The 23,083-nt window shown below is 43.1% G+C and overlaps 1 protein-coding gene across 3 annotated transcripts in view; it reads right to left on the reverse strand.

Moving 5' to 3' along the window:
• Window positions 1–23,083, reverse strand: part of mpp2b (MAGUK p55 scaffold protein 2b) — a 54,218-nt gene that overhangs the window by 15,263 nt on the left and 15,872 nt on the right. For 2 of the 3 annotated variants that reach the window (XM_029629335.2, XM_029629334.2), the window contains exon 3: window positions 1,441–1,541. In XM_029629335.2, coding sequence (XP_029485195.1) covers window positions 1,441–1,541 — 101 coding nt within the window. Of the gene's footprint in view, window positions 1–1,440; window positions 1,542–1,733; window positions 2,029–23,083 lie in introns of those variants that run through there. The other variant, XM_029629336.2, reaches the window with a different exon arrangement.

Genomic DNA, 23,083 nt, shown 5'->3' on the forward strand with positions numbered 1-23,083 from the left:
CTGTTGCTTTGTGAATGGATTCTGGCATAGCTGCTCCATATACTCTATACCATGAAGAATAACACAATAGACCTGCTTGGAGGTCAATGGCAAGCAACAGTACAGTCTGTTCAAGAAGCCTGTTTCAAGCCCTTGAACATAGGACAGTGTTCGTACAGCTTGCATCTGTGAATGAATCCTTTAGGAGCTTCCCATATATAGATAGACAAAAGGGGGACACACACACAGATAGACACACACACACACACAGATAATAAATCTCCCCCAGAAAATAAATACATCAGCCTTGAGAGAAGCGGTGGAGAGCAGAGAGAGAGAGAGTAGAGAGAGAGATGCAACTGAATGCATTTGATGCAGTGCTCCCCAAAGAGCTCTACTACTCTCCTTCTCGCTTCCAGAAAACCCTGTCTGTCTGAATGCTCTGAATCGGAGAGAGAGAGAGGAAGACCACACAGCATTAGTGAGCTTGCGAGTCTGTTCTTTCTTTGAGAGCATGGCAAAGAACAGAGTATCCCCCAGGATTGTAAAATCTCAGAGCTTCTGACAGTTCCTAGGCCTCAACTGCATTAGAATAGATAGCGCAACAATCACGACTATATTGTGATTTTAATCATTACAATGTTAATGTCAATGTTGATTTGTTAATTTCCTTCTCAAGGTTCTAAACTTAAATTGACGTTTTATTATTTTGTTTATCGATTGTGGACTTTTCATTCTAGTAGCTTTTGGAAAATTCATTTTTTTTTAAGGGCGCTGAATTTGGAATCATGCTCCTTTCTTTTCGGGAAAAGGTTTAAAATCGGGGATAAAAAAAAGACCGAACCCAGAGCTCAGTGGGGCGCTGCTCTCAATAGCCAGTCTGCTACTCCAAACTCCCTTTATCCCTCCCCTCCTCCTTCCCTCCAACCTCAGTCTCTTCAACAGCTGAAAAGCTCAAAGTGTAAAACGAAGAACATGCATCCATTATATGTTGGAAAACTAGTAGCAGTCGTCATTAAAAAGAAAAGTCGATAAGGCAAGTTTTTGTTTCGGTATCTCTTCTCTCACAAGAAAGTAGCTTCTTTGTGCTTTTTGGTGAACTTTGTGAACTTTTGCCTCATAAGGTTGTGACTTTGTGTCTCAGACAGAAAGTTGATAACATCCTTGAATCAAAACACCCATGACAATGCAGGTGTCTTTTGTTCTTGGCTAAATGTTTTTCTACTTGTAAAATAGTCATTTTACAGACATTTGAGTCCAGTGCAGACAGTTTCTGACAAGAACAGACTGATAAGTTGACTAAACAAACGATTCATGAATGGCAATTCCATCTATGTAAAAGCAAAGAATATAGTCATATGAAGACAACTAGAACTCAACAGGAAAGCTATAACCTCATACCGACAAGCCCAACAGATCCATAGAAAAGTAGGTATACTGTAGGTAAAGGTATATTCTCACCACAGGGCTCTCCATGATGCCCTTGAGGAAGATGAGGTCCAGGTCATTGGCCATGGTGGAGCTGGTGCTGTCACTCAAAGTGTCTAGAACCTGCTGCATAGCTGGAGACAGACACAGGAGAGAAGAGGACAGTTAGGACTACAGGTTACTCACCGTTCCACTTTTCCCCCCTGTGCAATGAAAATCAAAAAATGAATTAAAATGTAAGTAAGCTCTTTGCAGCAACTTTTTTGAGTGCGGAGCTACTATATCGTTTGTATATCTATACTCGCTGGTTGTATACACATACTAACCCTTTGGGAGAGTGCAGTGGTTTTCATTTGATTAGTCACCATTGGTCAGCTCGTAAGGAAAACAAACACATAAAGAGAGAGAGAGAGTGTGAGAGAATAGAGATGTTCACCGGAAGCATGAGCAAAAGAACCTAGAGAAAAAGTAGTCTAGAGGTAAGCAATACAGAGAGAGATGAAATGCCTCACATCCTTTCCAAAGCAATCTCACCACTGTCAGTGAATTCCATGTCAATTTTCTTTCTGACAGTGGAGACAGCATCTCACCTCCCCTTCGTCTCTCTCTCTCTTATCTCTCTGGGGTAGAGTCACAGAGGGGGGGGGGGCAGCAGGAACTGTACGATCTGAGGAAGTCACATCAACAACCCTTCAAAGCAACTCCACTTGTATAACTAGGAAGGTTGGCAGTGCAGTTTGTCCACTGATTTTATATAACAAAGTGGACACAGAGCAGTTGACTGACTGACGGACTGCCACTAACCGACTGACAGACTGATGGAGACAGTGGCATTTCTTCTCAGAACACTATCCTTCCCTCATTGTGTTGGATAGCTTATTGTTCATCTCACCGTCTCAACCTATCGCAATGCATCAAACTTGTAAATTGTCAGAGAAGTACACTAGAGCATGGGTTCTCCATGTCGTAATGCATATATATATATATACTTTTATATTGCCGTGGACTCCCCCTGCAGTACCTCCATGGACTGGGGGTCCAAGGCATGGTAGCCTAGTGGTTAGAGCGTTGGACTAGTAACATGGAAGGTTGCAAGTTCAAACCCCCCAGCTGACAAAGTACAAATCTGTCGTTCTGCCCCTGAACAGGCAGTTAACCCACTGTTCCTAGGCCATCATTGAAAATAAGAATTTGTTCTTAACTGACTTGCCTAGTTAAATAAAGGTCAAATAAAAGTCCATATCCCAAAATTGATATACTGTATGCAGTACATTTTTTAAAACTGAATATTACTAACAAAAACAGATGAAACATACATATCTGTGAAATAAGTTTAAAGGGTGTAATACAATAACACAATGTAATTTCATTACATATCATTCATCTACAATGTAGGTTCTTAACCAAGGGCAACATGGACCTGGGAGGCTCACAGGGATATTGGTTTCCACTGCAGTACTCCAACAATTATCAAATGTTTCAACTCAATAGTTATTGTACTCCCAAACAAAAAAGCATTGCAATTTAAACTTTAAAACTACAAAGTTTTCTCTGCCTCAAGGCAAAATATGTAGAATGGCAGGATATTAGCTTTAAAGCTGCAACAACAAAACATCTCTCTGCCCCATGACAAAATGTGCAAAATTACAGGAAATTAGCTTGAAAACCACAACATTTTCTCTCCGATGCCAAGAGACGGACCTTATAAATGTTCTTCCCCAGGGCCTGAGACTTGGTTCGTCCTGCCATTCACTACCAAAGGCATATTGAAACTCCTTGTTTGCTATTTCTGGAATGTGATACAAAACAAGGCAGCAGTGCGCTTCAGGACAATGTGGACGCCTCCGTGCGGTCAGGTAGGCTGTTTGGAGTGTTTATCCAAATGGATAAAAAATATATATACAATAATAATAATTATGCCCCCCCCCCACTTCTAAAACCAAAGTGGCGCCCCTGACTCGAGTTATGTTCTGATTATGAGGGGGTCCCTGATAAATTTGCTATCATAAAACGAGTCCCCGACCCCCAAAAGGTTTGAGAACCCCTGCACTAGAGTTCCTTTTCCCCATGTCATCACTTGCTAACGAGGCATCATTCCCTAACGAGGGCGTGATATGTAACTCAGAGATGATCTGTGCAATTAGAGTGTAGTTCATCAATTTAATCAGCTCCATTAGGAGTGACTGTACGGAAAATTTGGAGACACAACGACCCTGCATCATTTACTGCCTCCCACTATAATATTGTTTTCTCATAACCATAGATCAAGGGTATGATTACCCTACCCTACCAGAGACCATAAAAAAAACTATAAAACAGATCCAAACCATAGAGTCCAGTTTTCAGCTCATGTTTCACCTGATTTAGTTAACAAAAGTTGCATCTGGTCCAGGTAATCCCAGGTAATTCATGAAATAGCACAAGTGTGGGGGTGGGCCTTCCTCTTCTGTTCTCTATTGCTCCTCTATTGCTCCTCTAGCAAAGGGGGAGGCTGGTGTTTTTTGATCCTAACATGGACGACAATACTGAATATCTAAGGTGGACAACAATATGCATTGTGAACAATAAGATTTGGAGGACAAAATGCCTGATGATGTATGACGACCATAACTTAACTTTCTTTTGAAACATATCCAAACGGAATTTTAAAAAAGAAGAAGAAAGCTGGACACTATGAAGTATGTAAATGATGTTAAGTAGTCAAATAACGAACCCATGTATTGATGTGAAAACAGATTTGTATTCATATGAATGAATCTATCATATTTGTTCAAATAAAACAATTTTTTAAATTTTTTATAAAATATTATTTTGAACAAAAAAGAAAGAGAACATGTGACCCTCTAATAGTGGCTGGGAGAAACTTCTACGAATTCCACTCCATAACACTATAGCTCTGGTTGCACAGACGGGTAAAGTAGTTCAGTACTCACATCACCATGGAGACACTTCACAAACACAGCAAAGGCTATAAGGAACTCTGAGGTCAGGCATGCATTGCACATCAGACACAGCCTTGACTTGTGTCAAAATAAATGGAAGTCACACACTCTAGTCCACTCCAAATACTCGAGTATGTCCTATTTTAAGAGAAACACACTGCGAATCTATGAGGAATCACACACTAACAAACACACAAACGGTATGTTACCACAAAATTCTCTGATGGTCGTAATGATACTGTTCATTTTCAAGAGGATACTGACGAATGGTTTGTTTTGCGCTCCCTGTCATTTTTTACATCTGTCCTATCATTGCAGACCTCTCCCCAATAATAGAGACATTGCTGTAGTTATACTCATCCTAGGCAACTTCTGCAGTTTCAACACATCCGCCCCCAGCTGTCAATAGCAAAACATAAAGATGCAGCCCTGGTCTTGGTTTGGCTTCCACCGGGACAGGAAGGAAGAACGGAAGGAAGGAAGAAATGCCTCCCTAAACAAATAATTAGATGTAGAGTGCAGTGGTAAAACCTTGTTATCCCTCCCCTCCTCCCCTTATCCTCTCTTCTCCTCTTCCCCCTCTTCCTCTGGAGAAGAGGTTGCAGATCAAAATCTGGAGCGGTTGCAGAGAACAGATCAAAATGCCGACCAAGCTTTTTTAGGCCCTGCATAATTCTCTTTAATCACCAACACTCACCACAGTGTGCCACAGGGTTTGTTTACTTCAGTGTACAGGGCCCTTCTTTGCGTCTCTCTCTCTCTCTCTCTCTCTCTCTCTCTCTCTCTCTCTCTCTCTCTCTCTCTCTCTCTCTCTCTCTCTCTCTCTCTCTGTGGATTTATTGGCATGGGAAACATATGTTTACATTGCCAAAGCAAGTTAAATAGACAATAAACAAAAGTGAAATAAACAATAGAAAATGTACAGTAAACATTACACTCACAAAAGTTCCAAAAGAAGAAAGACATTCCAAATGTCATATTATGTCTATATGCAGTGTTGAAATGATGTGCAAATAGTTAAAGTACAAAAACGAGAAAAAAATCAACATAAATATAGGTTGAATTTACAATGGTGTTTGTTTTTCACTGGTTGTCCTTTTCTTGTGGCAATAGATCACAAATATTGCTACTGTGATTGCAGTTTATCAAAATTGGATTTGTTTTCAAACTCTTTGTTGGTCTGTGTAATCTGAGGGAAATATGTGTCTCTAATATGGTTTGGGAGGAGGTTAGGAAGTGCAGCTCAGTTTCCATCTCATTTTGTAGGCAGTGTGCACATAGCATGTCTTCTCTTGAGAGCCAGGTTTGTGTTAGGCTGCCTTTCTCAATAGCATGGCTATTCTCACTGAGTCTGTACGTAGTCAAAGATTTCCTTAATTTTGGGTCCATCACGGTGGTCAGGTATTCTGGGGCGGCAGGGTAGCCTAGAGGTTAGAGCATTGGACTAGTAGCCGGAAGGTTGCAAGTTCAAACCCCTGAGCTTATACAAGGTATAAATCTGTTGTTCTACCCCTGAACAGGCAGTTAAGCCACTGTTCCTAGGCTGTCATTGAAAATAAGAATTTGTTCTTAATAACTGACTTGCCTAGTTAAATAAAGGTTAAAAAAAAAAAACATCTGCCACTGTGTACTCTCTGTTTCAGGCCAAATAACATTCTAGTGTACTCTGTTTCTTAGTAAATTATTTCCAATGTGTCAAGTATCTTATTGTTTTCTCATGATTTGGTTGGGTCTAATTGTGTTGCTGTCCTGGGGCTCTGTGGGGTCTGTTTGTGTTTGTGAACAGAGCCCCAGGATCATCTTGCTTAGGGGGCTCTTCTCCAGGTTCATTTCTCTTTAGGTGATGGCTTTGCTATGGAGAGATTTACTGTCAGGGCCCAGGTCTGACAGAATCTGTGCAGAAGATCTAAGTGATGCTGTAGGCCCTCCTTGGTTGGAGAGAGAAGCATCAGATCATCAGCAAACAGTAGATATTTGACTTCAGATTCTAGTAGGGTGAGGCCGGGTGCTGGAGACCGTTCTAGTGCCCTCGCCAATTTGTTGATATATATGTTGAAGAGGGTGAGGCATAAGTTGCATCCCTGTCTCACCCCCGGCCCTGTGGAAAGAAATGCGTGTGTTTTTTTGCCAATTTTAACCGCACACTTGTTGTTTGTGCACATGGATTTTATAATGTCGTATAGTTTTACCTCAACAAAACTTTCCATCAATTTGTATAGCAGGCCCTAATGACAAATTGAGTCGAAAGCTTTTTTGAAATCAACAAAGCATGAGAAGACTTTGCCTTTGTTTTGGTTTGTTTGTTTGTCAATTAAGGTGTGCAGGGTGAATACGTGGTCTGTCGTACAGTAATTTGCTAAAAAGACCATTTTACATTTGCTCAGTACATTGTTTTCGCTGAGGAAATGTACAAGTCTGCTGTTAATGATGAAGCAGTTCTCTGTTGACGCATATCCCACAGTAGTTATTGGGGTCAAATTTGTCTCCACTTTTGTGGATTGGGGTGATCAGTCCTTGGAAATTATTTTGTCCTGTAGTTCATTCAGTGTCTCCTGACCCCTCCTGTCTCAGCCTCCAGTATTTATGCTGCAGTAGTTTATGTGTCGGGGGGCTGGGGTCAGTTTGTTATATCTGGAGTACTTCTCCTGTCCTATTTGGTGTCCTGTGTGAATCTAAGTGTGCGTTCTCTAATTCTCTCCTTCTGTCTTTCTTTCTCTCTCTCGGAGGACCTGAGCCCTAGGACCATGCCCCAGGACTACCTGACATGATGACTCCTTGCTGTCCCCAGTCCACCTGACCGTGCTGCTGCTCCAGTTTCAACTGTTCTGCCTTATCATTATTCGACCATGCTGGTCATTTATGAACATTTGAACATCTTGGCCATGTTCTGTTATAATCTCCACCCGGCACAGCCAGAAGAGGACTGGCCACCCCACATAGCCTGGTTCCTCTCTAGGTTTCTTCCTAGGTTTTGGCCTTTCTAGGGAGTTTTTCCAAGCCACCGTGCTTCTACACCTGCATTACTTGCTGTTTGGGGTTTTAGGCTGGGTTTCTGTACAGCACTTTGAGATATCAGCTGATGTACGCAGGGCTATATAAATACATTTGATTTGATTTGATTTGATTCACTGTAATTGGAGAATCCATCGGAGAATCCAGTGAGTCTCCCTCCCTCCCTCCCTCTCTCCCTCTCTCCCTCCCTCTCTCCCTCCCTCCCTCTCTCCCTCCCTCCCTCCCTCCCTCCCTCCCCTCACATTTACTCCTGTTCTTATTCCCCTCATTCCGACAATGCTGACATCATGTAGGCATCACAGTAGGCTCTTTACATGGCTTGAATAAGATATAAAGGAGAGCTAAATAACAGAGGAGGGGAAAGAAGTAGCCTAGCCATGCTTTTGGAATAGGTTTGCCATCTAGGTAGATTACGAGCGAAGTTGTGAAAGCGACAAGACAATAATGGCCCTATTCAACAGCGGTTGGTTACTGCTGTCATTGTTGTATTATTCAGAAGGATTATCACAAATCCAACATGGCCTCCTTCTTGTGTCGCAATGCCTTGCTGCTCTGTGTCAGTTGCCAGATTGGGTTGCCTCGCTCACTTTCCCCGACCTACACTACAATAAAAGAGTTGTAGAATTAAGAGTAAGAAGAGTACAGGTCAGAAGTTCACCAACATAGGTAGGTTTAGATGTCAGTATTAGTTCAGGTGATCCCTTTCCCATAGTGTATGCGGAATCTGTGTAATGCTTGCTATTGTGTTTCAAATTCAAACACAATATCATCTTTACATATTAAATTAGTAGGGGAACGATTACTGTGAAATCCTCCCCTATGAACTGTGTCCAGCTACCATTGCCAGGATTTAATAGTTTCAACCACACTAAAGAAGTACTCATCTATCTCTATCCCACAATTGATGTACACAGTAAAAACAGTAAAAACGCAAGCATTTGTACAGGAATCAACTAATCAACTATCGTTGAATTACGGTTTGAAGACAGACTCAGCGATATGACATAGATGCAGAAATGAAACAGTATCGTGGGTCAATTTCCGCAACAACTAAGAGCGTTGAAGTGGGAGGCTCACAACAGGTTTCCAGATAGGACCCTTTTGGGTTCCACGTAGAACCCATTCCACAGAGGGTACTGAATAGAACCCAAAAGGGTTCTTCCTGGAATCAAAGAGGGTTATCCTGTAGGGACAGCTAAAGAGCCCTTTTTTACAAGAAGAGGGGCACAACTTTCACTGGGGACGGGCTCCCCACATTCTGAAATTGCATTTTTGTCTCCCCCCCAATTGTATCATTGGAATGTAATACAAAACAAGGCAACGGTGTGCTTTTGGACTATACGAACGCCTCTGAGTGTTGGGTAGGCTGTTTGGAGTGTTTGCCCCCCCCCCCCCTCCCTCCCTTCCTAAACCAAAGTTGCACCCCTGTATAAGCGTGTAGAGCAGTCAGCAAGATTACCACATCCCACTGGCTTTATTAACAGTCTAAGATGGCAGACAGACGAAGGCTTTGGCCACTAGCCCATCACAAAAGATAAAACTACATCAAAGAATGCTCCCTTCTGGTCCATATTCACCCAAAACAACAGCATGAGGCCACAGGTGACCAGCCATTGATTGCTAAGCTTCAGTTGATGTCATGGGGAAGCCGCTAAGGTACCACAACGAAAACAATACAATCGGTTGTAATACCGGTTGTAATAACCTCTGTTTGCTTTAGGGGAAAAGGTAGACATCTTTAAACTAGAACAAATAATAGGGAGAGGGGACTACCTTGAGTTACACACACACTCATGCATTCTCATGCTATGCGGTTTAGCATTCCCATGCTAACAACAGCTGCAATTAAAGCACCAATGTTGCACATGAAAGTTCTTATTGTTTGTGTTTCAGCACCCTCTGCGGGGATTATTCTCAACCGGATGCATACGGTTTTCAGGGGAAATGGAAAGAGAGCCTGTGACGCAATTTACGCTTTTGGACGTTACCAAGGCGACCCTCCATCTTAACTCCTCCTCCACATTTACTGGACTGGTTGAACAGTGCAGAAGATAACCTCCGCAGAGAGTTTTTCTCTCTCGTCAGGACCCGAAAGAAAGAAATGCCATTTTTACGCCTGCTACGTTAGGTTAGTGCTTCGGGAACACAGTGGGGAACATTAACCTCAGCAATAGAGGAGGCAACCGGTTGCTATGGAGCACTACGGCTCCAGTGAGGGAGGCAGGGGGTGTGGGTGTTTTTGTTGTGTAGTGAATCCACATAGGGAATACACTGGTCTGAGATCTGTCTGTCATTGTCATGCCATACATACAGTACCAGTCAAAAGGTTGAACATACCTACTCAGTCAAGGGTTTTCTTTATTTTACTGTTTTCTACATTGTAGGATAATAGTGAAGACATCAAAGCTATGAAATAATACATATGGAATCATGTAGTAACCAAAAAAGTGTTAAACAAATCTAAATATATTTTATATTTCAGATACTTCAAAGTAGCCACCATTTGCCTAATTGACAGCTTTGCACACTCTTGGCATTCTCTCAACCAGCTTCATGAGGTAGTCACCTGGAATGCATTTAAAATGTTAAAAATTACTTTTTGGAATTTCTTTCCTTCGTGTTGTGACAAGGTAGGGCTGGTATACAGAAGTTAGCCCTTTTTGGTAAAAGACCAAGTCCATATTATGGCAAGAACAGCTCAAATAAGCAAAGAGAAATTACAATTCATCGTTATTTTAAGACATGAAGGTCAGTGCTATGATGAAACAGGCTCTCATGAGGACCGCCACAGGAAAGGAAGACCCACAGTTACCTCTACTGCAGAGGATACGTTTATTAGAGTTACCAGCTTCAGAAATTACAGCCCAAAGAAATGCTTCACAGAGTTCAAGTAACAGACACATCTAATTTTCAACTGTTCAGAGGAGACTGCGTGAATCAGGCCTTCATGGTCAAATTGCTGCAAAGAAACCACTATTAAAGGACACCACTAAGAAGAAGAGACTTGCTTGGGCCAAGAAATGAGCAATGGACATTAGACCGGTGGAAATCTGTCCTTTGGTCCAAATTTGATATTTTGATTCCAACCAGCGTGTCTTTGTGAGACGCAGAGTAGGTGAACGGATGATCTCCGCATGTGTGGTTCCCTCCGTGAAGCATGGAGGAGGAGGTGTGAGGGTGCTTTGCTGGTGACACTGTCAGTGATTTATTTATAATTCAAGGCACACTTAACCAGCATGGCTACCACAGCATTCTGCAGCGATACACCATCCCATCTGGTTTGTGCTTAGTGGGACTATCATTTGTTTTTCAATAGGACAATGACCCAACACACGTCCAGGTTGTGTAAGGGCTATTTGACCAAGAAGGAGAGTGATGTGGTGCTGCATCAGATTACCTGTCCTCCACAATCACCAGACCTCAACCCAATTTGAGATGGTTTGAGATGAGTTGGACCGCAGAGTGAAGGAAAAGCAGCCAACAAGTGCTCAGCATATGTGGGAACTGTTGAAAAAGCATTCCAGGTGAAGCTGGTATGCCAAGAGTGTACAAAGCTGTCATCAAGGCAAAGGGTGGCTACTTTGAAGAATCTCAAATATTCAATATTATTTTTGGTTACTACATGATTCCAAATGTGTTATTTCATAGTTTTGATGTCTTCACTATTATTCTATAATGTAGAAAATAGTAAAAATAAAGATAAATCCTTGAATGAGTAGGTGTGTCCAAACTTTTGACTGGTACTGTATGTCAGAGGGGTTAGCTAAAGTACATACAGATCTGGGGTCAGGTGATATGGGGATTGTGTCACAGAGGAGCAGACACTGGTTTTAGCAGATAGACAGTCATTTCCAAGTGCATGCACACACACACACACACATACAAATACACACGCCTCTATGGAGCGCCTGACAATAACAACAGGATGTACTGTGGATATTGGTTTTGTAGAGGTTTGAAGGATGTAGGAAATACAGACTAATGATGTCTAGAGACAAAGCGTTTGAAGACAGCCAAAATGTCGGATTTGAATTTGCTAAAGGACTACTCGGTAATTTACACTGGCATGTCTCGAGGGTCTTAACAGGTAGTGTTTCGGTAAGCTATTTGGGTAGTTTCCCTGAAATCCTCTTTCGACATTGCTCCCTCTGAATGAATCAATGAGGTGTTTGATATGACTAAGTCATTGCTGTTCAATTTTTTTGAAGTGAGTGCACTGCTGTGGAGCGATTTATAAATCAAATCACCTATCGGGAGTAAGCCTTTTAAAACTTTACATTTGACAGATATGAAACTGTACTATGATAATATCCCCTGCTTCCTTACAGTTGTGTAATTAAACTAAGGCCTCAGGTAAAGATGAGTGTCGGTGGACAATATTCAGTAGACGTCTTGGAGTGGAGCTTATTCCTGAGTGGTCTGTCACTGTTCAACAACTTATGATGGAACACACACTTTTAATCAATAGCTTGTCCTCCCTGCTGAAAACAACAGCATAGACCAGCATAGTTCCAGTTTAGATGGTTTAGGTCAGCGGTGTCACACTCAATTTCCCCACGGGCCAAATTCACAATTCACCGAGGGCTGGAGGGCAACATTAAAAATGTATTATATTTCCTTGCCGTAAAACATTGCTCAAAATTGTCCTCTAACTATCACTTTTTCCATTTTTGATGGTCCCTGACTGTCTAGCTCTCGTTTCCATGACTGTTAGCAAGCTGGACAGAGTGACGAGACTAAATGTAGGTTCATTATAATTTCTACACAGTTTCGATTTGGTTTAAGTCATTTCTACGTCAATTGAGATCTAGGCTACATCAAAAAGAATCCAAAATGCCATCCAACACAAGGTATTGTATTATAAATTGAGCCAGCCTAGAGTGTGAAAGAGTTCTAGCATGTAGATCTCAGAGTTGAAGTCAACATTCACACAGTCCAAGATGGCGTAGCAGTAGTTGTCCTGTCGTATCGTCTCTCTGTAAATATCGTCTCTTTTTCGTTTTAGATATTTTTTAGATATTTTTTTCTTCGCATATCCTTAAAAACATTTTGCTAAACCTAAGCTTCCAAATACTCTTCTTCAACCCGCCAATGTAGCTACTTTCCTAAAGTAGTTATATTTACTTCGGAACCGGACCCTCTCAACTGAAGCTAGCCAGCTAACTACCAGCTATGCTAGCGGTCATCAACTAACCAGAGCATAACGGACCTAATTAATTTTTTTTACCCCCGGATTCCCACCACAAACAGAACATTCTTCAGCTGGATCCTCGCAACTAGCTATCGAGCGAAACAGCAACCCTGGTTGATTACTCCTGGCTAGCGTTTCCACCCACGTAGCTTGAAGCTAGCCCGGCCAGAGCTCCTAGCATACTCCTGGGCTACAATACCTTGACTACGACCGGTCTATCGATATCACTGCATGAAGAGGAATAAACAGACTCACCCCATCGCGACGTCCTCCAAAGGCTAACTCTCTAGCCCTCGCTATCTCCTTGCTTGCTAGTTCGGCACGCTAACTGCTAGCTTGTTTAGCCCAGGTCCGCTAACTACTACCTTGTTTACCCCGGCCTGCTAATCTGTTAGCTTGTTAGCACAGGCCTGCTAACCGTCCCGCCGCGTCCCAAAAACGCAGTGGCCCATATGTACTCTATCTCTTCCCGATTAAAAAAAAAAAAAATTGTTTATACCTTCCGGAAACTTGCCTCACCCAATGTGATACGGAATCGCTATTATCTTTATTTTTAGAACACACTCAAGAACCTCCAGAAGCTAACCAGCTAGCTAGCTACAAGCTATTTAGTCATTGTTAGTTTTCTTAACCTGGATAACACTCGCCAGCCCAGCCCCCCTGCCCCATCCACCGCTGCCCCCTGGACTCTGATCACTTGGCTACATAGCTGATGCACGCTGGACTGTCCATTAATCACGGTACTCCATTCTGCTTGTTTGTTTTATCTGTCGGCCGAGTTGCCTAGTCAATGCCATCTCACCTGCTGTTGTTATGCTAGCTGATTAGCTGTTGTCTCACCCACTGTTTTAGCTAGCTTTCCCAATTCAACACCTGTGTTCACTGTATGCATCGCTGTATGTCTCTCTCAAATGTCAATATGCCTTGTATACTATTGCTCAGGTTAGTTATCATTGTTTTAGTTCACAATGGAGCCCCTAGTCCTATTCCTTCCTCACACCCCTGATACCTCCTTTGTCCCACCTCCCACATATGCGGTGACCTCACCCATTACAACCAGCATGTCCAGAGATAAAACCTCTCTCATCATCACCCAGTGCCTGGGCTTACCTCCGCAGTACCCGCACCCCACCATACCCCTGTCTGTGCATTATGCCCTGAATATATTCTACCATGCCCAGAAACCTGCTCCTCTTATTCTCTGTCCCCAACGCTCTAGGCGACCAGTTTTGATAGCCCTTAGCCGCACCCTCATACTACTCCTTCTCTGTTCCGCGGGTGATGTGGAGGCAAACCCGGGCCCTGCATGTCCCCAGGCACCCTCATTTGTTGACTTCTGTGATCGAAAAAGCCTTGGTTTCATGCATGTCAACATTAGAAGCCTCCTCCCTAAGTTTGTTTTACTCACTGCTTTAGCACACTCTGCTAACCCTGATGTCCTTGCCGTGTCTGAATCCTGGCTCAGGAAGGCCACCAAAAATTCAGAGATTTCCATACCCAACTATAACATCTTCCGTCAAGATAGAACTGCCAAAGGGGGAGGAGTCGCAGTCTACTGCAGAGATAGCCTGCAAAGTAATGTCATACTTTCCAGGTCCATACCCAAACAGTTCAAACTACTAATTCTGAAAATTACTCTCTCCAGAAATAAGTCTCTCACTGTTGCCGCCTGCTACCGACCCCCCTCAGCTCCCAGCTGTGCCCTGGACACCATTTGTGAATTGATTGCCCCCCATCTAGCTTCTGAGTTTGTTCTGTTAGGTGACCTAAACTGGGATATGCTTAACACCCCGGCAGTCCTACAATCTAAGCTAGATGCCCTCAATCTCACACAAATCATCAAGGAACCCACCAGGTACAACCATAACTCTGTAAGCAAGTGCACCCTCATAGACGTCATCCTGACCAACTGGCCCTCCAAATACACCTCCGCTGTCTTCAACCAGGATCTCAGCGACCACTGCCTCATTGCCTGTATCCGCTACGGTGCCGCAGTCAAACGACCACCCCTCATCACTGTCAAACGCTCCCTAAAACACTTCTGTGAGCAGGCCTTTCTAATCAACCTGGCCCGGGTATCCTGGAAGGACATTGACCTCATCCCGTCAGTTGAGGATGCCTGGTCATTCTTTAAGAGTAACTTCCTCACCATATTAGATAAGCATGCTCCGTTCAAAAAATGCAGAACTAAGAACAGATACAGCCCTTGGTTCACTCCAGACCTGACTGCCCTCGACCAGCACAAAAACATCCTGTGGCGGACTGCAATAGCATCGAACAGTCCCCGCGATATGCAACTGTTCAGGGAAGTCAGGAACCAATACACGAGTCAGTCAGGAAAGCTAAGGCCAGCTTCTTCAGGCAGAAGTTTGCATCCTGTAGCTCCAACTCCAAAAAGTTTTGGGACACTGTGAAGTCCATGGAGAACAAGAGCACCTCCTCCCAGCTGCCCACTGCACTGAGGCTAGGAAACACGGTCACCACCGACAAATCCATGATTATCGAAAACTTCAACAAGCATTTCTCAACGGCTGGCCATGCCTTCCGCCTGGCTACTCCTACCTCGGCCAACAGCTCCGGCCCCCGCAGCTCCTCGCCCAAGCCTCTCCAGGTTCTCCTTTACCCAAATCCAGATAGCAGATGTTCTGAAAGAGCTGCAAAACCTGGACCCGTATAAATCAGCTGGGCTTGACAATCTGGACCCTCTATTTCTGAAACTATCCGCCGCCATTGTCGCAACCCCTATTACCAGCCTGTTCAACCTCTCTTTCATATCGTCTGAGATCCCCAAGGATTGGAAAGCTGCATGCAGTCATCCCCCTCTTCAAAGGGGAGACACCCTGGACCCAAACTGTTACAGACCTATATCCATTCTGCCCTGCCTATCTAAGGTCTTGAAAGCCAAGTCAACAAACAGGTCACTGACCATCTCGAATCCCACCATACCTTCTCCGCTATGCAATCTGGTTTCCGAGCCGGTCACGGGTGCACCTCAGCCACACTCAAGGTACTAAACGACATCATAACCGCCATCGATAAAAGACAGTACTGTGCAGCCGTCTTCATCGACCTTGCCAAGGCTTTTGACTCTGTCAATCACCATATTCTTATCGGCAGACTCAGTAGCCTCGGCTTTTCGGATGACTGCCTTGCCTGGTTCACCAATTACTTTTCAGACAGAGTTCAGTGTGTCAAATCGGAGGGCATGTTGTCCGGTCCTCTGGCAGTCTCTATGGGGGTGCCACAGGGTTCAATTCTCGGGCCGACTCTTTTCTCTGTGTATATCAATGATGTTGCTCTTGCTGCGGGCGATTCCCTGATCCACCTCTACGCAGACGACACCATTCTATACACTTTCGGCCCGTCATTGGACACTGTGCTATCTAACCTCCAATCGAGCTTCAATGCCATACAACACTCCTTCCGTGGCCTCCAACTGCTCTTAAACGCTAGTAAAACCAAATGCATGCTTTTCAACCGATCGCTGCCTGCACCCGCTTGCCCGACTAGCATCACCACACTGGATGGTTCCGACCTTGAATATGTGGACACCTATAAGTACCTAGGTGTCTGGCTAGACTGCAAACTCTCCTTCCAGACCCATATCAAACATCTCCAATCGAAAATCAAATCAAGAGTCGGCTTTCTATTCCGCAACAAAGCCTCCTTCACTCACGCTGCCAAGCTTACCTAGTAAAACTGACTATCCTACCGATCCTCGACTTCGGCGATGTCATCTACAAAATGGCTTCCAACACTCTTCTCAGCAAACTGGATGCAGTTTATCACAGTGCCATCCGTTTTGTCACTAAAGCACCTTATACTACCCACCACTGCGACTTGTATGCTCTAGTCGGCTGGCCCTCGCTACATATTCGTCGCCAGACCCACTGGCTCAGGTCATCTACAAGGCCATGCTAGGCAAAGCTCCGCCTTATCTCAGCTCACTGGTCACGATGGCAACACCCATCCGTAGCACGCGCTCCAGCAGGTGTATCTCATTGAGCATCCCCAAAGCCAACACCTCATTCGGCCACCTTTCGTTCCAGTACTCTGCTGCCTGTGACTGGAACGATTTGCAAAATCGCTGAAGTTGGAGACTTTTATCTCCCTCACCAACTTCAAACATCAGCTATCTGAGCAGCTAACCGATCGCTGCAGCTGTACATAATCTATTGGTAAATAGCCCACCCATTTTCACCTACCTCATCCCCACAGTTTTTATTTATTTACCTTTCTGCTCTTTTGCACACAAATATCTCTACCTGTACATGATCATCTGATCATTTATCACTCCAGTGTTAATCTGCAATATTGTAATTATTCGCCTACCTCCTCATGCCTTTTGCACACATTGTATATAGACTCCCCTTTTTTTTCTCTACTGTGTTATTGACTTGTTAATTGTTTATTCCATGTGTAACTCTGTGTTGTCTGTTCACTCTGCTATGCTTTATCTTGGCCAGGTCGCAGTTGCAAATGAGAACCTGTTCTCAACTAGCCTACCTGGTTAAATAAAGGTGAAATAAAATAAAAAAAATAAACAGTGACAATTGATTTGGACTGATATTTGCGTAAAGGATGCGTGCATGCAGTGTGTGTGTGTGTGTGTGTGTGTGTGTGTGTGTGTGTGTGTGTGTGTGTGTGTGTGTGTGTCTAATGTACAATATACAGTGGGGCAAAAAAGTATTTAGTCAGCCACCAATTGTGCAAGTTCTCCCACTTAAAAAGATGAGAGAGGCCTATAATTTTCATCATAGGTACAACTCAACTATGACAGACAAAACGAGAAAAAAAATCCAGAAAATCACATTGTAGGATTTTTTATGAATTTATTTTCAAATTATGGTGGAAAATAAGTATTTGGTCAATAACAAAAGTTTATCTCAATACTTTGTTATATACCCTTTGTTGGCAATGACAGAGGTCAAACGTTTTCTGTAAGTCTTCACAAGGTTTTCACACACTGTTGCTGGTATTTTGGCCCATTCCTCCTTGCAGATCTCCTCTAGAGCAGTGACGTTTTGTGGCTGTTGCTGGGCAACACGGACTTTCAACTCCCTCCAAAGATTTTCTATGGGGTTGAGATCTGGAGACTGGCTAGGCCACTCCAGGACCTTGAAATGCTTCTTACGAAGCCACTCCTTCGTTGCCCGGGCGGTGTGTTTGGGATCATTGTCATGCTGTAAGACCCAGCCACGTTTCATCTTCAATGCCCTTGCTGATGGAAGGAGGTTTTCACTCAAAATCTCACGATACATGGCCCCATTCATTCTTTCCTTTACACGGATCAGTCGTCCTGGTCCCTTTGCAGAAAAACAGCCACAAAGCATGATGTTTCCACCCCCATGCTTCACAGTAGGTATGGTGTTCTTTGGATGCAACTCAGCATTCTTTGTCCTCCAAACACGACAAGTTGAATTTTTACCAAAAAGTTATATTTTGGTTTCATCTGACCATATGACATTCACCGAATCTTCTTCTGGATCATCCAAATGCTCTCTAGCAAACTTCAGATGGGCCTGGACATGTACTGGCTTAAGCAGGGGGACACGTCTGGCACTGCAGGATTTGAGTCCCTGGCGGCGTAATGTGTTACTGATGGTAGGCTTTGTTATTTTGGTCCCAGCTCTCTGCAGGTCATTCACAAGGTCCCCCTGTGTGGTTCTGGGATTTTTGCTCACCATTCTTGTGTATTTTGACCACACGGGGTGAGATCTTGCGTGGAGCCCCAGATCGAGGGAGATTATCAGTGGTCTTGTATGTCTTCCATTTCCTAATAATTGCTCCCACAGTTGATTTCGTCAAACCAAGCTGCTTACCTATTGCAGATTCAGTCTTCCCAGCCTGGTGCAGGTCTACAATTTTGTTTCTGGTGTCCTTTGACAGCTCTTTGGTCTTGGCCATAGTGGAGTTTGGAGTGTGACTGTTTGAGGTTGTGGACAGGTGTCTTTTATACTGATAACAAGTTCAAAGAGGTGCCATTAATACAGGTAACGAGTGGAGGACAGAGGAGCCTCTTACAGGTCTGTGAGAGCCAGAAATCTTGCTTGTTTGTAGGTGACCAAATACTTATTTTCCACCATAATTTGCAAATAAATTCATTAAAAATCCTACAATGTGATTTTCCGGATTCTTTTTCTGATTTTGTCTGTCATAGTTGATGTGTACCTATGATGAATATTACAGGCCTCTCTCATATTTTTAAGTGTGAGAACTTGCACAATTGGTGGCTGACTAAATACTTTTTCGCCCCACTGTATGTGTGTAACACCTCCTGGCTGTCAGATATTCCCGAACCCCCCCCCCCCCCCTTCCCTGTTGAGAACACAACAAACCCTCTGAAGGGCCTGCAGTATACCAGCCACTGAAATCACAACAACATCTCCATGGTGATGGTCATTGTGCCCTGTCTGCGTGCCTCAGAAGGGCTCAGACCTCATTACCAAGCTGAAGGTCATCAGTCCAGACAACAACCAGTGATATTTAGTGACATTTCACTCTTGCACCTCCCATTATATTGAATGGTAGTATGTCCAGAAAAAGATGACAGGTTTGAACAACAGCTCTATTATATGATGGCTGTCAGGAAGGTAACAGAAAAATGTGTAGCGTAGACACACTTTATAATGACAATTATAATCTATAATTGCGCAATAAGGCCAGAGGAATGTGCGGTATATGGCCAATATACCACGGCTAACGGCTGTTCTTATGACGCAATGCAGAGTGCCTGGACACAGCCCTTAGCAGTGGTATATTGGGCATATACCACCAACCATTGCTATTATAAACCAGTTACCAACATAATTAGAGAAGTAAAAAGACATGTTTTTTCATACCTGTGGTACACGGTCTGATATACCACAGCTGTCAGCCAATCAGCATTCAGGGCTCGAACCGCCCAGTTTATAATAACATTTCAATAGCAACATGACACCATTGTGTCACCAAACCATCCATCTTTGGGTCTTTGAAAATGGCTATATAAAACCCAGGTTTTATTGTTAGGATAACCAAACCACATAATCAAATCCGGATCACTCAGAAATAATACACCCAACAGTGCTGTCTATGGCCCCACACTTTTATTACTGACATTTGAGACATGTGATTGAGTATTCATCTGACAGGTCCTGGTCCAGAGAGGGCAGAGAGAGACGGATGTTATTTGAAGGTTGTGTCTCTGTCGGTGACACTCCCGAATGTGACCGCTCTGTGAAGCGCACTGTAGCATCTGAATAACAGCGAATACAAAACGCACCAGGTAGGAGGGAGCTCCTCAATGAAGAACTAATGTGAAAGTACTGACAGACTGTCTTGCCTGTCACGTCAACTACTATTAGGAGATACAGTTGAAGTCGGAAATTTACATACACCTTAGCCAAACACATTTAAATTCAGTTTTCACAATTCATGACATTTAATCCTGGTAAAAAAAATCCCTGTTTTAGGTCAGTTAGGATCACCACTTTGTTTTAAGAATGTGAAATGTCAGAATAATAGTAGAGAGAATGATTTATTTAAACTTTTATTTCTTTCATCACATTCCCAGTGGCTCAGAAGTTTACATACACTCAATTAGTATTTGGTAGCATTGCCTTTAAATTGTTTAACTTGGGTCAAACATTTTGCGTAGCCTTCCACAAGCTTCCCACAATAAATTGGGTGAATTTTGGTCTATTTTGTCAGTGTAAACTGAGTCAGGTTTGTAGGCCTCCTTGCTCGCACACACTATTTCAGTTCTGCCCACAAATTCTCTATAGGATTGAGGTCAGGGCTTTGTGATAGCCACTCCAATACCTTGCCCTTTTAATCCTTAAGCCATTTTGCCACAACTGTGGAAGTATGCTTTGGGTCATTGTCCATTTGGAAGACCCATTTGCGACCAAGCTTTAACTTCCTGACTGATGTCTTGAGATGTTGCTTTAATATATCCACATCATTTTCTATCCTCATGATGCCATCTATTTTGTGAAGTGCACCAGTCCCTCCTGCAGCAAAGCACCCCCACAACATGATGCTGCCACCCCGTTATTCACGGATGGGATGGTGTTCTTTGGCTCGCAAGCTCCCCCTTTTTCCTCCAAACATAACGATGGGCATTATGGCCAAAAAGTTATATTTTTGTTTCATCAGACTAGAGGACATTTCTCCAAAAAGTACAATATTTGTGCCCATGTGTAGTTGCAAACCGTAGTCTGGATTTTGTTATGGTGGTTTTGGAGCAGTGGCTTCTTCCTTGCTGAGCAGTCTTTCAGGTTATGTCGATATAGGACTCATTTTACTGTGGATATAGATACTTTTGTACCTGTTACCTGCATATTCACAAGGTTCTTTGCTGTTGTTCTGGGATTGAGTTGCACTTTTCGCACTAAAGTACGTTCATCTCTAGGAGACCGAATGTGTCCCCTTCCTGAGCGGTATGATGGCTGCGTAGTCCCCTGGTGTTTATACTTGCCTACTATTGTTTGTACAGATGAACATGGTACCTTCAGGCATTTTGAAATTGCTCCCAAGGATGAACCAGACATGTGGAGGTCTACAATTTTCTTTCTGAGGTCTTGGCTGATTTCTTTTGATTTTCCCATTATGTCAAACAAAGAGGCACTGAGTTTGAAGGTAGGTGTCACGTTCGTCATAAGGATCGGACCAAGGTGCAGCGTGGTATGCGTACATTCTCTTTTTAATGAATGAACAAAAACAACCAAACGACCCGTGACGCTATACAAACTAGTGCTGACAGGCAACTAAACATAGACAAGATCCCACAACTAACAATGGGGAAAATGGCTACCTAAATATGATCCCCAATCAGAGACAATGATAAACAGCTGTCTCGGATTGGGAACCATATCAGGCCAACATAGACATACAAAAATCCTAGATGACAAAAACCCTAGACATACAACAACTAGAGTACCCACCCTAGTCACACCCTGACCTAACCAAAATATATAGAAAAACAGAGAATCTAAGGTTAGGGCGTGACAGTAGGCCTTGAAATACATCTACAGGTACACCTCCAATTGACTCAAATGATGTCAATTAGCCTATCAGAAGCTTCTAAAACCATTACGTAATTTTCTGGAATTTTACAAGCTGTTTAAAGGCACAGTCAACTTAGTGTATGTAAACTTCTGACCCACTGGAATTGTGATACAGTGAATTTTAAGTGAAAAAATCTGTCTGTAAACAATTGTTGGAAAAATGACTTGTGTCATGCACAAAGTAGATGTCCTAACCGACTTGCCAAAACTATAGTTTGTTAACAAGACATTTGTGGAGTGGTTGAAAAACGAGTTTAATGACTCCAACCTAAGTGTATGTAAACGTCCGACTTCTACATCTCGACCTCACTGTGTTGTACAGCAGTACGTACCTCAAGCGTTATCTTATTCACTCCTCCATCACCTCTCTCTCTCTCTCTTGCTGTTTATTTAATGTATAGTACAATTACTTATGATCGTCTCAACGCAACATTTTGTCTAACAAAGGCATATAATTCCAGTACGTCCTGTGAAAGCCTCAACGCATTCAGTTGTGCGACTGACCAGGTATCCAATTTCCTTTACGTTCCATTTCGACCACTGCCCATTTGTACAGTGACACATTTCCTTGCAGTACAGCATGCAATAAATGCAACATGAATTAATACCATCAGTTATGGATAGAATCTATAAGAGCACGTCCCCCACACACTGAGAGCACATACAGTATTATCAATGTACTATCATTCAGTTTTGTTCTATGGGAGGCTGTCACTATCTATCTCCTGGTTATTGTAACGCACGGCCATTTACTGTTACGGGCAGCCATATTTGTCATGAAGAGTATAATGGTTATTATCATAGAAATAGAATGAAATAGATTGGTTCTATTTCTATGGCTATATGAGGGCTCTGCGTAAAGTAGTACATGTTTTCTCTCTATGCACTCTCTCATTTTCCTTCAGTCATAAGGGACATTGAATCTATACATACAATAGTTTAGCTAGTATGTAATAATTCCACTTGATCAATGGTCAAATTAAAGGACAGGAACACCATACAAAATGATAAGTAGTCCCATATGCTTGAGATTCCGCTGTTAGTTATTTCTGACATTGGGTGAATACAGTTTCACACCTTAGCAATGAGTCTCGCACATCCACACCCTATTGCCTTCGGTACTCATTTGTCTCGCTTGTATCTCCCAGATAGCTCATAATTCTCACAACCACACTACACTTCTATTTCTACACCAAAACATACAGGGAGTAAGTGGAACCCATCCAAACATAGATGAACCATAGAATCCAAACCCGCATCCCTTCACCATAGATGAACCATAGAATCCAAACCCGCATCCCTTCACCATAGATGAACCATAGAATCCAAACCCGCATCCCTTCACCATAGATGAACCATAGAATCCAAACCCGCATCCCTTCACCATAGATGAACCATAGAATCCAAACCCGCATCCCTTCACCATAGATGAACCATAGAATCCAAACACGCATCCCTTCCATAGATGAACCATAGAATCC

Source organism: Oncorhynchus nerka, linkage group LG23, assembly GCF_034236695.1.
Source record: "Oncorhynchus nerka isolate Pitt River linkage group LG23, Oner_Uvic_2.0, whole genome shotgun sequence".
Taxonomy (NCBI): Eukaryota; Metazoa; Chordata; class Actinopteri; order Salmoniformes; family Salmonidae; genus Oncorhynchus; species Oncorhynchus nerka.